Source organism: Papilio xuthus, unplaced genomic scaffold (assembly GCF_000836235.2).
Source record: "Papilio xuthus unplaced genomic scaffold, Pxut_1.1 DF828177.1, whole genome shotgun sequence".
NCBI classification, from domain to species: domain Eukaryota; kingdom Metazoa; phylum Arthropoda; class Insecta; order Lepidoptera; family Papilionidae; genus Papilio; species Papilio xuthus.
Window position 1 is genome coordinate 2,084,888 of NW_013530472.1, and position 14,986 is coordinate 2,099,873.

The 14,986-nt window shown below is 39.4% G+C and overlaps 1 protein-coding gene across 2 annotated transcripts; it reads left to right on the forward strand.

Moving 5' to 3' along the window:
* Window positions 1-62: 62 nt before the first annotated feature.
* Vps13B (vacuolar protein sorting 13B) lies at window positions 63-11,608 on the forward strand. Of its 2 annotated transcripts, XM_013306839.1 has the most exons (36): window positions 63-169; window positions 300-523; window positions 609-761; window positions 872-1,085; window positions 1,241-1,449; window positions 1,540-1,616; window positions 1,702-1,946; window positions 2,050-2,165; window positions 2,240-2,328; window positions 2,528-2,658; window positions 2,746-2,921; window positions 3,118-3,243; window positions 3,516-3,627; window positions 3,898-4,074; window positions 4,281-4,436; window positions 4,576-4,677; window positions 4,761-4,852; window positions 5,106-5,313; window positions 5,464-5,643; window positions 5,805-5,970; window positions 6,301-6,443; window positions 6,657-6,725; window positions 6,874-6,925; window positions 7,037-7,213; window positions 7,571-7,690; window positions 7,884-8,059; window positions 8,334-8,562; window positions 8,758-8,975; window positions 9,162-9,297; window positions 9,416-9,623; window positions 9,699-9,769; window positions 9,846-10,030; window positions 10,113-10,277; window positions 10,475-10,570; window positions 10,670-10,741; window positions 10,881-11,608. In XM_013306839.1, the coding sequence occupies exons 1-36, from the start codon at window positions 77-79 to the stop codon at window positions 11,106-11,108; spliced, it is 5,391 nt and encodes a 1,796-aa protein (XP_013162293.1). In that variant the 5' UTR covers window positions 63-76; the 3' UTR covers window positions 11,109-11,608. The 2 variants fall into 2 exon arrangements, with proteins under 2 accessions (XP_013162293.1, XP_013162294.1); XM_013306840.1 differs by lacking the exon at window positions 7,037-7,213.
* Window positions 11,609-14,986: the final 3,378 nt, after the last annotated feature.

Below are 14,986 nucleotides of genomic sequence, written 5' to 3' on the forward strand. Positions count from 1 at the left end.
CCCCACTTGAACGACTCTGAGTGCGACAGTAAATGACTATTCTTGTATTTCCTATACAGCTATGGTATTTGCGTTAATGTGGCGTGTACGGCTGTGCCCATCGGTGGAAACCGAGACGACGCCATTCCTCTTCGACGCCAATAAGTTCATGACGCAACATGACCCATTGGTGAGTAAAGCCTATTTTGTCATTAATTGAAAAAAATATGTTATGCGTCTTTTAACCGAGGATAACTCGTTTAATGTTGACTAGTGCCGTTATAATAGTTCATATTATAAGATTACTTTTGTATGTACAGGGTGCGGACGCGATGTGGTCCGCGGTGTCCGACACAGACTGCGGCAGCGCAGGGAATAGCGCTGGGGGCAGCGTAGGGGGCGGGGTACTGACATCGGAGCAGTTGTGGGGTTCTATGCGCATCGATTCCTACTTTGCGCCCCGCCTGCTGCCGCCCACACGTGTTGCAATGCGCCTCGCAGCGTTCAACATATACCTACACAATGAAATACCCAATCTAAACGAGTACGTATTCATTGCACTCTCTACAACATCGCGAACTTACATTTTATTGATAAATACACTTTGTTATGTGATAAAAATCTTTCAGGGAGAACTGTAGGAAATTAGAAGGTCTATACGTGTCGCGGCCGCTGCGGCGCAGTCACCGCGTGCTGTCGTTGTCCGCGCGCGACGCCGCCGCCCACTTACACTTGGGCTCTGCTCCCGCCGCCCGACGCTGTCTTATGCACGCCCACTTCTCGTTAGTTGTAACTAATAACTTACGACAAGATTGTTTGCTAACCAACTCTAAGTTTTCATAAAATACGTTCTTATTTTGCTAAAAATTCTTTGAATTTTCTTGTTCAACAGAAGCGATATCTTGGATTGCACCATGGGTACTATGGAGCGATTTGTAGAGGAGTTTCGCGCGCAGGCTTCAGTATTGCTGACGCCCGTGCGGGATTCCGAAGCGAGCGACTGGCGCGTGCGCACGTGCGCGGACCATGTTTATGTGTCACTGAACGTGCCACGCGTCTACACGCTGCAGGCGCTGGCCAACGACTGGCAACACGCCTACGCTCAGGTATATGTTATGTATGGTTGCTCGAATAACGTATAAATAAAATGTCAATAGCTAAAAATGCGCTAGACGCGTAAATTCTCACAATAACTTGACAAACTGCTTCGATAGTTGATTAATGAACCTTTAATGTTACCTAAATTATTATTTTTTTCCAGTATGTACTGAATGAAAATCTTGGTGTGGTGAGCAGTGTGACGGAGGAGAATGAGGGAGAGGAGGTGATCGAGGAGGAGGAGTCGCAGCGTGCCTTGCGCGGGTGCGTCTCGTTGTGGTTGCACAACGAGTGCGGAGCCGCACTGCGTGTGTCTCAAATTGCTACTGAAGAACTTCTTCCGTTGGGGCCTGATTCTATGCTTGCATATAGGTAATGTTGAATACATATATTCATTGGATTAATAAATCTTCTAATTTTCTTTTAGTATTCAAGTATTCAATTCATTCGTAAATGTTATAGATGGCACTCTCCAAACGAGGCGAAAAAGCTACGATTCTCTCTCGCCAATCCATCTACGGACTGGCACTGGTCTAATAGTAAGTGAAGATCAAGTAAAACACTTTTATTACTTTTTCACGAATTTTCATATTTAGTTTTAATTTCCATTGACAAATATTTCAGGTATACCCTTCGTGGAAGGAAAATACATGGTGCGTCTGGAAGATCCGAATCTATGTTTGAATGGGGGCGGAGCTACGAATGGCAAATCATGCGGGGCTGAGGTTGCGCCGGGGATCTCTCGACTCGCGCCGGGGGCGGGTGTGTTCATCTATGCGCGTGTAACCGAGGTTGGCCCCACGCGCACCATGCGTTTAACTGGGCGACTCACGCTCGCGAACATGCTTCGACATCCACTGCTCTATAAGGTGATACTCTACACTTTGCTACATTTAATATGTCAGTTATTTAGTATTTTTACGATTTTTAAGTAGACAGGCAAAACTAACTAAAATCTGTCAATGATTCCAGGTGCGCGTCCGATGTGCGACTACGCAGCAGTGGCGTGCTCAGTGTGCGGGCGAGCTGTCTCCCGAGCGCGTCAGCCCCGCCCTCCTCTGCGAGACGGCCGCTGATCTCTCTCTCAAGTAAGCACAACTTTTAGCAAAAACTTTTATAAAATAGCTAATGATCCTACTTTTAAATTGACTTCATATTTCAGGGTCAAATTCTTGTCCCACGATGCTGGTTGGTCGGGTGATATTCCAATAAAGGAATGTCCAAAAGAAAATGTACCATGGCTGGTTAAAGGTAGAGAAACGTTAAGTTATCATTTAAAACACTCATTTACACTCTATTGAGAAACTTCTGCTCTGCCTTCATAACCAGATAGTAAATACACTAAAACTTTACCAATTTAAAGATAAATATTTTTTAACTCAATACAACTTCTAATTATATCGGAGAGTTAATATGAAGAATTCTTGTATACATGTTGTATGTTTGTCAGTTCCGAGTGGCGGTGAGATGGCGTACGTGTCGGTGTGGTGCCGCGTGTCTCGCGCCAGCTCCGACGGCCGCCTGCTCGCCACCTTCTGGCCGCTCTTCGTCTTACGCTCTCATCTCTCTCTAGATACTGAGGTATTTGATTAATATTACGTAATCTGATGATTAGTAAATTAATTTTAATTGCAAGGTCAATTTTAAATAATGTTTTTTATATTGTAGGTGATGGTAACAACAGAGTTGTCAGACACCATTGTGGGTAAGAGTGAGGGGACGGAGGCGGGGGCTAAAGGAGCGGCGCCTGGTCTAGTGCAGACGGCGCTGGGGCGTGGCGCTACCACACATCTCACCGCGCCCGGCACTACCGCTGCCCGCCATACTCTCACACTGCAGTATAAGTAATGTCACATTTTATTACTGTTTCCATTGACTATTGTATTAAAAATATCTCTCTCGAAATATTTCTAATAAAACAGATGTATGTTGTAGTACCAATATTACGACATAAAGAAAAAAATAAAAAAGAGATAATGACCCATATAATATAAGCTTTTATTTAATAGTTTTTAGATATATGTATGTATTGTTGTGCAGGAACATAGATTGTCCAGTTACGCCGAAAGGGGTGCCGTTGCACTACGGCATCACGCAGACATCAGTATTCGACGAGTGCCAGCCCGTACAGGACATTGACGACGTGCTCCGAGAAATAAAAACTTGGTCAGTCAACACATACTGTTTGATTGAGGACAATAATAACAATTAAAGAACACAAAACTGAAAGTATAATTGTGCATTATATTTTTATGGACCAATATTATATTGTGGCCCAGTGGGCAAAAGTGGACAATGTCAAAAAATTCCACAAGTTCCTTGTAGGCTTGTGGCAGACATATCGTGTCTTATTCTATGTGTCATTTTCTATTTTTTATCATTATAGCAATATAGATTATGTTTGGTTTGGTTATTAAATGATTGTCTGCATTTGTTAGGTTGCGTGAGTGGGGCCGCGAGGCACGGACGGATTGGCCGTACTCGTTGGTACGTGGGCACTGGCGCGGCGTTTGGCAGCCGGCACTATTGCAACCACGTACCGACATCACGGTAACAGTTCTTTGCTGCATCATTAAAAAAATTATCTAATACAGACAAGCGATTGCCTGGTAAAGACCGTTTCTTGCTTAGTTCTGATCGAAACGCCTCTGTTGAGATTTCATGGCAATTAAGCCTATCTATTTATTAGTTCGAATCCACACCACTACTACAAACCTCTACTACCAGTGCTAAAATGAGGAAAATCAAATAGGCACAAAATACTACATCTTATAGCCAGTCCATTTATAGAGATTACTGAAAACACGTCTGTGTATACAGGTGCAATACAGCGCGGTGTGCGCGGGAGGAGGTTGTTCGCTGGCGGCACAGCTATGGCCGGTGATGTTACTCGCCAACGCCGCGCCCATGCCGCTCACACTACGCGCACATGACGCCGCACCCCTCTGTCGCCTAGAGCCAGGACATGTCGTCTCACCACCGTCCACTTTGCTAAAGGTTAATAATTGTTGTCCCTATGAATGACTGATAGGATAGTAATGTTTTTTACAGACAAGCAAATATATTAAGAAAGCAGAAACAAAGAAACATATAATTTGTAAATAAATATGTTTGTTCCACTCCCGATGCCCCCTTACTCATCCCCTCAGATAGATTAATATTCCTGTAATGTGCCGTTGATTTAAATATGTTGTAATTTGCAGAAACCTTTCTTCCTATCATTGGAGATGGGCCGGGAGACTTTCGTTAGTGAGCCATTGGTAGTGAGCTCTCAAGAACCCGGGCGCTACGGCGCGCTGCCCTCCGGCCACCTGGCCCTTGGCCACGCTGGACACATCGCCATACATTGCAATCACAAGGTATACATACATTTTAAAATTTATACAGCGGACTTAAACCATCCAGGTTGAAAAAATACCCGAGAAGGTCCTTGTGTCTTGTCATATTGACTAATTGACCTTGAGATTGTTATTTTAAAAAGTATTTTTTTTATTACAGGTTGCTTTGTTTACTTTGTATTTGGAAGTAAAAGAAGACATGAACATATTGGGCATCACTTCAACTTATGTTCTCAGAAACGATATGGACACTGATATTATGGTAAGTTCTAATCGTAATCGATCTCAAAATTAAATTATAGTATTTGTCATAGTTATATAATTATGTTAAATTTCTATATGCAGATAACTTGCATCGCAGTACCGGAGGGCACGGATGATGAAGTGGTACTAAATCCGAAGTCATTTAAAGTGATCCCGCCTTCAAAGGATAAACGGTAACGGTTGACTAATTATATAAGAAAAACCAAATGTAGACTAATCATGTGCATTATTGCAATTGTTTTCTTTAATTTGTGTTTTAATTTATTTTACAACAAGAGTTGAAGGATGAGGTATGAGTGAAGTAACAACTTATAAATCAGTTCATTAACATCCCAGCTACTATTCCGAAAGCACTGAATAGTTAGTAAATTATCTTGAGTACTTTTGATATATGTTCTCCTCGTACAAGTTTATATTTTGCGACAGATGCGTGGGCGAAGCTCTGTGCCGCGCGTGGATTTGGAGTCGTTGGCGTAGTGGAGCACGTGCCAACACATTCCTATGCGTCTCGCTGTCCCACGACAGCGCCGTGCCTGTGCGTCTGGCCACACCCCCTGAGCATGCCGGCCCCTCCCCACATGGCGCGCAGCCGTCACGACGAGCGATCGCACTGCGTGATCTCAACAACCAATCTGTATGTAAACAAAACGTAAAAGTATTTCTTGGCAAATGTGAATTCACATTTTAGGCGGACCTGCTATGTTTCTTCAGCTTATTTTATATACATAATCATACGAGTTCCTGATTTTACGGTTTAGTTTAATTAACATGTATGTGTGTCCAGGTACCAGTGGTGGTGACGCAGCACCATCATGATGGCCGCTGGCAGGTGGTAGTGGCACGCGACCCCTGCCCACAGTTCGTCGTGTACAACGCCACGCGTGAATGGCTTGCCGTAGCTCAAGCCGATCAGCCTGAAGTATATGATGACTACCAACAAAATACCGCCTCCAATAACGTCAAGGTCAGTTTCATAAATAAGTTCATATTGCAAGGCTTATTACATATTTGGAAAGAAAGCAAATTATTACACCTTTGTGTATCCTTTATCGTCTGTCTGATAGATGCTGGTCATAAAACTCGAATATTTCTTTATTAACAAAGTATATTTACATCTGTATACAGGCAGTGAGAGAATGCGAGGGGGCCCGCTGGATGTGCACGGTGGGTCCGGGCATGAGTACGCACTATACGACTCCGGCGTACTGCGCACGCTACCCCACGCCCGCTTCCGACGCTGACAACAGCGACGCTCTCGCTCCTATATTCCTGACATTCGCACGTGCAACAGGTAAAAAATTTAATAAATGTTTTCATATCTTAATGGCTCTTAATTTTCTGCGAGTCGTTGCACAGAACACAATTTTATGTTTAGCGTATAGACATGCTGGGGTAGAGCACTACGCAGCACGGCGATGACCTAGGCTCTTCAAAATATTTAAAAAGAGTAATACTGATGTTTCACACAAGAACAGGAAAGTGTTGTAAAGTAGCGGACTGTTATTTTTGAACGGACAACGCTGAAATAAAACAATGTATTTATTTAAAAGTTGTATAACTGTCTACTACTCGTCTGTCCTCTTCTAAAAATAGTATAAAATATAAAACAATCTTTACACAGAGGATGAACGATCGCCCAAGTGGTGTGTGCCGGTGGGCGTGGTGAGCGGGGAGCAGCTGGTGCAGTTGGCCGGCCTCACGGTCAAGCTGCGCGTACGCACCTCCCCCCACTCCACTCTGCTCGATCTACAGCACGTGCAACAGGTATTGTACAATCATCATACATTAACATTGAAACCTCTCTTTTGATTGCTATTGATCAGGATTGCTAATATACCTTAATTTATTTAAACAAAAAACAGAATGTTTATAGTTCTGATATCGATAGAATTTGAAAACAATTATTTCTGGATACAACATAATATTCATACTAAGCAAAAAAGATGTGATTGATTTAATTTTTTTTTTGCCTTTCAGCATGACATCTCGGCGAGTGACATCAGACAGCGTCTGGTCGGCTCCTTTAGCAGCACAACACTTCATGAAGTAAGTATTGACAAACTTCAACTCGTTTCAATATAAATTGTCTCATTCAAGTTTACAAAAACATTTGTTTGAAATTAAATTTGAAATATGTTTAAAGATCAAGCCAATAATTAAATGGATAAGATGTTTAGATATTTTTTATTTCCAGAAACATATTGATGAACATCGATCGATGGAACGAGTCAATGCAACAGAGAATTGTAAGTCATGTTTTTGATATTGTTAAAATACATATAGACAATAGGATATTATTTTGCAAATTGCGTGTCTATGTCATATTTACTGACTTAAAATATTATTTTTTCTCGTAGTAATGGAAATTTCAAAATCTCGATTACGTCAGAATCATTTCCAATCTAGTGGAAATTTAAATATTAGAGATGATTTGATTTTACCACCGAGTGATACTAACACGATTCAATCGTCGAATGCCAAGAAGTTGGCGGTAGACGTTGAAAAAGGTCCTAATGCACGAATCTCATTGTGTGGTAAGAGAACGGGACCCTCTTCATTGTAAACAATTTTTTCCTTACTAAGTATTGTTTTAGATCGGACAAAGAACTACGTAATATTGTCTATATGGTGTACTTTAAAGTTGTTAAATGTAGATTAGAAAATAGTTGAAATTCCAATCAAATATTAATATTCAAAGGCTGCATCTTTATCATAAGAAATAATTCGTTGTAGTGACTTAAAAATTATAAAACATTGTAAAACGTTGTTTTTGTTTTGTAATGCACTAATTTTTGATTTATGCACATTTTTTTATTATGTTAATTATGTTTTTGTTCCATTTATTACTTTGTTTATTTTTTATTTTTTTATTTCTAATTCTGGTGTGTTAGGTTTGGAGCGAGAGCTGACGAGAAGCGTGCTGGCTGTGGAAAATGAAGAATTGGATAATTCTCAGGTTTCAATAGTGCAGTGTCTCTCAGAGGCCGATCAGTCCAGTTTCAAGGAACTTTGTAACTATTTTTTTATTTCCATTTTTTCCAATACTTTCATATTTATTTTTTTAATTATCAAATAATATAACAAAATATTGCGAAAGAGAAATTTATTTCTGTGGAAATAATGTTTTTTTTTCACGAAAAACGAAAACTTATTCTTTTTTCTTTAATATTTGTGTCTTTTAATTACAATTGGGATCTTTTGCAGTATACAACGGTGAGACGGAAGAGGGCGGTAACGGCAGTGGGTGGGGCCTGGGTGGGGAGCGCGCCGTGTGTGAGGTACGCGGCGTACACGTACGTCTCGCCGCTGCCGCTGACCGTGTGCCGCTCCTTGCTCTGCATCTCGACAACCTACTGGCAATCAACCATGCAGATATGCATGTACGCAATATAATCAACATCTCTAACTGCCTCGCTAAGTATTCTTATATACAAACAAAGTACTCTCTGTAATCTCTGGTAGTATCATGAAAAATCTTTAAAGTGAGTGTTTAAATAATCATTTAACGTCTCTGTAGTTGACACGTAGATTCCAAGGGTGCTCTTGTTTGCGACGTGCCATCTCAAGATCTATTACATTCATTACACATCTTTAAACCAGTCAAAGTTAATTTTATGAAATTTTAAAGATAATAAAATTGACGTAACGTTACAGAGGGGTCGAGCGACGATATCAGTATCGTCACTCCAGATCGATAACGCTCAGTATTCAAGCGGGGAGTATGATTTCGCGGTTGTGGCTACATCGCGCGCACCACTGCCTCCGGCCCCGCGCTGGCCGCCGCTTTGGGGTGCTGCGCCGCCTCAGCAGACCAGCGACCAAGATGTACTCAACCTAGATATTATCACCGAAGCCTGGTTTATCGCCGAACAAGAGTTTTGTGGTGAGCAAAAATTATTACACATTTTTAGTATTTGAAGTTTTTAAAAGTTGTGAGAATAGTGAAAACATCTTTTTTTTTTAAACAAAATTTAAAAAACCAAACAAAAATAAGCTATCAACGCCTGCGATACTTTTTGTATAAGTTAATATAGCTAACAGGTACATAAATATTACAAGAATAACTTATATGAATCAGAGATAACGGAAGTGGAGGTGCGCGTGGGTGCGCTCGCGCTGTACATCGAGGACGCGTACGTGCGGCAGCTGGCCGCGCTGCTGCGTGAGGCGTGGCCGGCAAGCGACCGCGATGAGTGCGCCCACGTGCTCGCCGCTGCGCGTCGCATACAGCGCCCCCTGCGCCTGCGCTCGCTCACTGTCATGCCCATAGATCTGTTGCTCACTCTGCATACTGCTGTAAGTAGTGCTTCTCTCCTGAATTAATTACGAGATTAATTAAGTCTTTTTTGACAATTTCATTGCAATAGTTTTTTTTTTTAAAAGATCTTTTGCACATTTTTGTCAGGTGTGAAATGATGTTTATTACATTTAATGTAAATATTATTATATTCTCATATATATAGATTTTGTATATTTTTGTAGGCACACATGTACATTGCGTTGGATCAGAGTCCGCTGCGGCTGGCCGCGTTCCGGCAGCGCGCCATGGTCACCTCGGTGGAACGACTTACACATGCTTTCACCGTACACTACCTGTCCGCAGCACTGCTCAGTGCAGGTATGCATACTTATATTGTTTTTACAATTAAATATATATTTAACTGTGGAGAAGGTGATATGGTCAAAGCAAGTAAAAAAATATAATAAATGTTTTTATTGTCTTGAATTTGTATCAGGTTGGGTGGTGGGGGGTCTAGAGTTAGTGGGTGCGCCTGTGGCGCTGGCGGCGCGTGTGGTGGGTGCAGGTGGCGGTGTGCGTGGCGTGGCGAGCGCGACCGCAGCCGCCGTACTGCGCTCACTCAGCGCCGCTGCTAGCTCATTGGCTCGTAACCTCGATTTGCTTGCTGGTGACATCGAACACGCAGAGCGAGCGGCCGCCGCGAGGTTCGTAACTACTGTCTGTGCATGCTTGACGTAACGGTAAATCGTATCATTTAATGTTATACTCATATGTTTCAGGAGACAACCCCCATCCAGCTTATTAGCCGGTCTTGCAGCGGGACTCACTAACTTTGCTATTAATATACTTGGTAAGTATTCTCTTTTTTCGACGTGGTTTTAATTATTTATTTCTGATAGATGTATAATATTTTATATGTATTTCAGGTGCTGTGGGCGGTCTCGCACATCATTCTGTGGTGGGCGTGTGTGTGGGCGAGGCGGGAGGCGGGACGGCGCTGCGGCGTGGTTTAGTTGGTGCTTTAGCTAAGCCACTTAGCGCCACCGCTGACTTGCTCGCGTACGCTGGCCAAGGTCTACTCGCGCAGACCGGCTGGGATTTAACGCCTCAGGTAAACAACAGATACATAATTTGTGCGCGTGATATATATATATAAAATAAATGTGTGCTTAAAACTGCTATGTATATAACAGCCAAGATTGTGGGGCGGTGACGAAGGTGGAACTAGGATGGGTCCAGCGGGCGTGTGGCAGCGCGAGTGCGTGCGCTGGACGTTCCGGCTCGCAGACTTGCCCGCTCTCTCCGGCTTCCGAGTGCTGCTCGATAACGCGCCTCTCCTCCTCATCATTACACAAAAGGTATAAATAGACATTTACATACCATTTATATTATTTTACTCGTAAATCAAGTAAAGTAAATCATTAACGATTCGTCTTATTTATCCGTAGTAATATTACCTCCCATTATTAAATATTGGGTCTTTATCTATCTACTATCTTTACACTGTAATATATAATTATTTGATGATAAATTATAATCGTTCGTTTTAATATAGTTCCTGGTGGTGGCTGATCCTCACAATGAGCGCATCGTTGAAATGATAGATCTAAAATCGTGCTCCGTGCAGCCGCTAGAAGGACACGTTGTTGAGGTAAATTTAACTTGATGGATTCGTTTATTTTGAGTTATTACTAGCGAGTACTAGTAATACCATTTGATTGCTAAGTTTAATTTATGTGTGATCTTGTAGTTGCTGGTTAAACAGCGGCGGACTCCTAAGACGCCGGACTCTAACGGGCCAGATGAAGACAACGAGTATCAAGTATGTATACATCAAAACTTTATACTCTTATATATTATTTACCGGAGATCGTACGTAATTTAAACAAACGGTTACCACCCTATAACAAAGATTTACAATTTTACTATATCTATATTTAAAAATATATATATTGATACAGATAAGCGCATCAGCAATGGCCCGTGTTGCACGGTATACGGGGGCGGGATCAGCGGGGACTAGGGCGGAGCTAGACGGCGGGGTTGGCGGAAGCGCGGCGGGGGCGGGGCCAGAAGCGGGCACGCGCACACTGCTACTGCGCACCGCGCCCGGACAAACGTACTCTCTGCATGCAGCACTCTGCGCAGCTATACAACACAATTGCGCCGTACATTTTCCATTACTATAAAATGTACATTTCTGACTGTTGTGTTTTAACTTCCTATATACAGAATAATGCACAAATTTCAATGTGTACACATACAAGAGTTAAGCTCAATGTATGTGTGTATTGATGCTTTGATCTTCCAATTTGAACAATATTTAACATTGACATTTTATTGTAAGACTGTTAAGCATTATGGATATAGTTTAATTATATGATGTTACATGCGAGGGCATGAATTTGCCAAACTATAGCAAAGAATAGGTTTTAATTTTTTTTTTTATTGCCGAGAATGTAAAGCAGCCTGTTACAACAGTATGCATTATAAGTACGAGGTATGGACATTTTATTTATTGTATTTTATTATCTATGATATTTTTTAATCTGTATAAATTTATAATGTTGTCTATACAAAATACATTGACTATTAAAGACATTCCTCTCCATAATAAGTTTTGTAAATGTACATTTTTGATAAGTTTTTTTTTAATATAATGTTTACAATGAAATTTAATTAGTACAATTTTCCTCGATATAAAACCGAATTAATATTATTCAAATATACTTTATAAAATATTTATTAATTATTATGTAATATTTATGAATTAAAGTATCTGTTATTTTAAAATAAAATTTTGTACATAAGTTATATTTAAAATAAATATCACTCCAATTGAGTAAGAAAGGTAAGTTTTTTAATTATTTTTTTCGCTCTTATTGCATTTCTTTAAAATAGGTGATTTTACGTTTCAAGTGTCAAGGTGTTAGGCATTTCCAAAGTATCATATTTTAAGATTTTTAACATATGTATGTGGTTAAAAAAAAAGTTGGATTCTAGATACGTCTTATTCGGGCTTAATTAAATACGTATGAGCCGAGAAGTTATTCAGGATCTTTATAAAGTTTATATATAACAATGTATCTTGGTTTAGATGTGATTTTAATATGACCATTTATTTAAAAATTTTATTTTTTTTTATTAAAATTATATAATTTTGTTTTGTCAATGTGATTAAATTATAGTATATTATGTTAGTATTGATAAATTTATTATGAAATAAAGAATATTCATGATTGTGGTAAGAGACAGTTCGATATTGTAACATGTTTGAATATGTCTCTTAAATTGTATAACCATTGCAAATAAATTCATTTACTGATATCGCAGTATTATTATTTCATACCTCACTTTTTTTTAAACATTTATACCTACGGCACCTCATCCATTTTCATGTTAAGTTCACCTTATTATATGTTACCTGTGTCCTTGACTTAAGGAAAGATAAGGATATGCTCTGGTGAAATGAGCTGATAAGACGGTTATATATCTTAGTCTTTGATTTATTTTATAATTCTTATGCATGCTCAATTTGATTTGATAAATGTTTAGTGCAACTCATGAAGGTGTACAGTCAGGCCCCTTCGCGGTGTTCCTTTTACGGTAGTATTTCTTTGTCTGTTGTTTCTTTTTTAACACATATCTTTTTAATTTTGGGACACGTTGTATATGCATTTAAGAAAATTTTCATTTCTATAATATTACGACGCGTTTTTTGTGACCGTTAACTTAAATAGCTGGATCGATTCTGAAATGTGATTTGATATATTCTTAATAGAATTGTTAATTAATTACTAGTTGGTCGCAGAAAAATATTAAATTGTAGTAAGGAAATTAATCAACAGTCGCAATCTCGCGGCCTACTCTCGTTATTATGATCCAATCAGTGCCATCCTGTCGGCGCCCTATATCCTGGACGTCACCTGACTCGTTCCTTACTCAACACTCGCATACCGCCTCGGTCTATTACATCTTGCTACTTCATTGTAAGAATTTCAATGAACTAGTAACTGATTTTAAGAAATAGCACCGTGCGTCTTGATAATTTATTTCTAAATTTGAATTTTTGCTATTGTGTTTTTTTTCGTCAATTGTTATGTTCGATTCAATTTTAGCGTACCATGGTTGTTAACCATAACTCGCATCAGTGAAAATAAACTGCCTTGTTTACTTACGTACGTAATTGTTGCTTATCAATGCACTACTCAGTTCCGAACAAATGTATCACGTATTTAGCAGGTCATTGTTCAACAAGCCGTAATTGTTGATCGTTTACGTTGGGTAAGACTAAATATATATTGATTGAATGCACCGAATAGATTCTATACATAATATATTTTTATTAAAGAATTTACAATAGATCCCAATAGAGCGTCATCGATACATTTAATAAGGAAATTACCTGTTGCTGATGTAATTCTACGTGTGCATTCCGACTGTAAATGAACTTATGCTGTTCACACTACGCACCACGTACTATTCTGACTAAACGAAATCATTCTCGACCGCTATAGACTTAGAATCAGTCATTAATCAGTAGAGTCAGCAGCCACAGTCGTTGCATGATTATGCAGCTCCCCTGCCCGGAAAATCCACAAACTCACACAAAAGTAAGTAAGTTTGTTTCCAAACCGAAAATGACTAAAATTTTTGGTAGTCCGGGAAATACCACGAACTCATTACGTACGTAGAATTATAAAAATTACGGTCCAAAAGTGTTTTTATGGTATTTCTACATCTTCATGTTCCCTTTTGTATAATATGTACTCCCTCTTTCTTAGTTTCGGAAACAGCTTTCTGTACATCTTCTCATCTGTTGATAATACGTTTGCTTCCTTCTATAAAAATATACCACTGCGTGTTAAATAATTATCCGACAATGCGATTCCATAGCGAACTTCAAAAATGTATGGAACTGACGCGCGACATTCACGTGACTTATCGGAAGTTATTGTCAGTTCTATACACTGTTGAAGTTCGCTATGGATTTGCTTCGCAACGAATGCACTATGTCTATCCCGTCTGACGGCATTCCAATAACTTTTATTCAAGAACTTTATGTATTTAAAAAAGACAAATGTACCTATTATACAATCTGCTGGAATACAGACTTACAAACAATGCTACTTACCTTATATATCCCTGGATTATATTTATTATAGAAGGAATCTATGTGCCATTGTGGGCGTCACTTCGTTGATAGTAATGAAGACATTTATGACTCAGTGCGACGTATTTGTACAACGTAGTTGTGACGTCACAAACATTTAGTCAATTACAGGCGCCCGCCCATTGATGTTTGCATACAACTTCCCCCTCTCCCCGCCATAGTCCTCTTGATCTTCACGGACAACTGTTTCACATGTTTTTAAACAATACTAATAAATAAATTCTTATAACAATGCATAAATATTTAATTACTGGTTGTTGCGTTGAGTGTATTTATTAAAGAAATTGGTAGCAATATTTACGTACTTACGCGACATGAACAAACAACAAACATGTTGGAATGTTTGTGTTTGTAATGATCTTGATTCTTTATTGACTAGATGTGATATAAATTATCTGGCAATTAATAGGTGAAGCAAAAACATCGGAAACATATTGAAAACAACTTTTGGTTCACGACTATGTGCCAGATATTGAGATTTGTGGATAAAACTTCTGAAGAAACTGACGTGTTACAATATATTAATGACATACTACGATGATGATAATGATTACGCTGAATTTCACCCACCTATTGCACTTAAATCGAATGTTAGTTCCAGCGTTGAGTATCAGTCCAGTAGTCTAGTAAGTATCAGCCGTTACTGAATTTGTAAATGTTCGGGAGCTCCTCCGACAGTGTCAATAGGATAAACAGATAATCTTCAATGTTTGACGATCGGAATGTTTCATTTTTAGTAGTAAATAATTACATCTAAAATTACTGATACATTTAATCATTGACAGACAGTTTAATATTTTGTTAACAGCTACGCTATGTACAGTAAATATCTGAATAGTATACAGTACATAATATTGTATATTATTCAGACATTTACTGCACCTGAAAGGCATG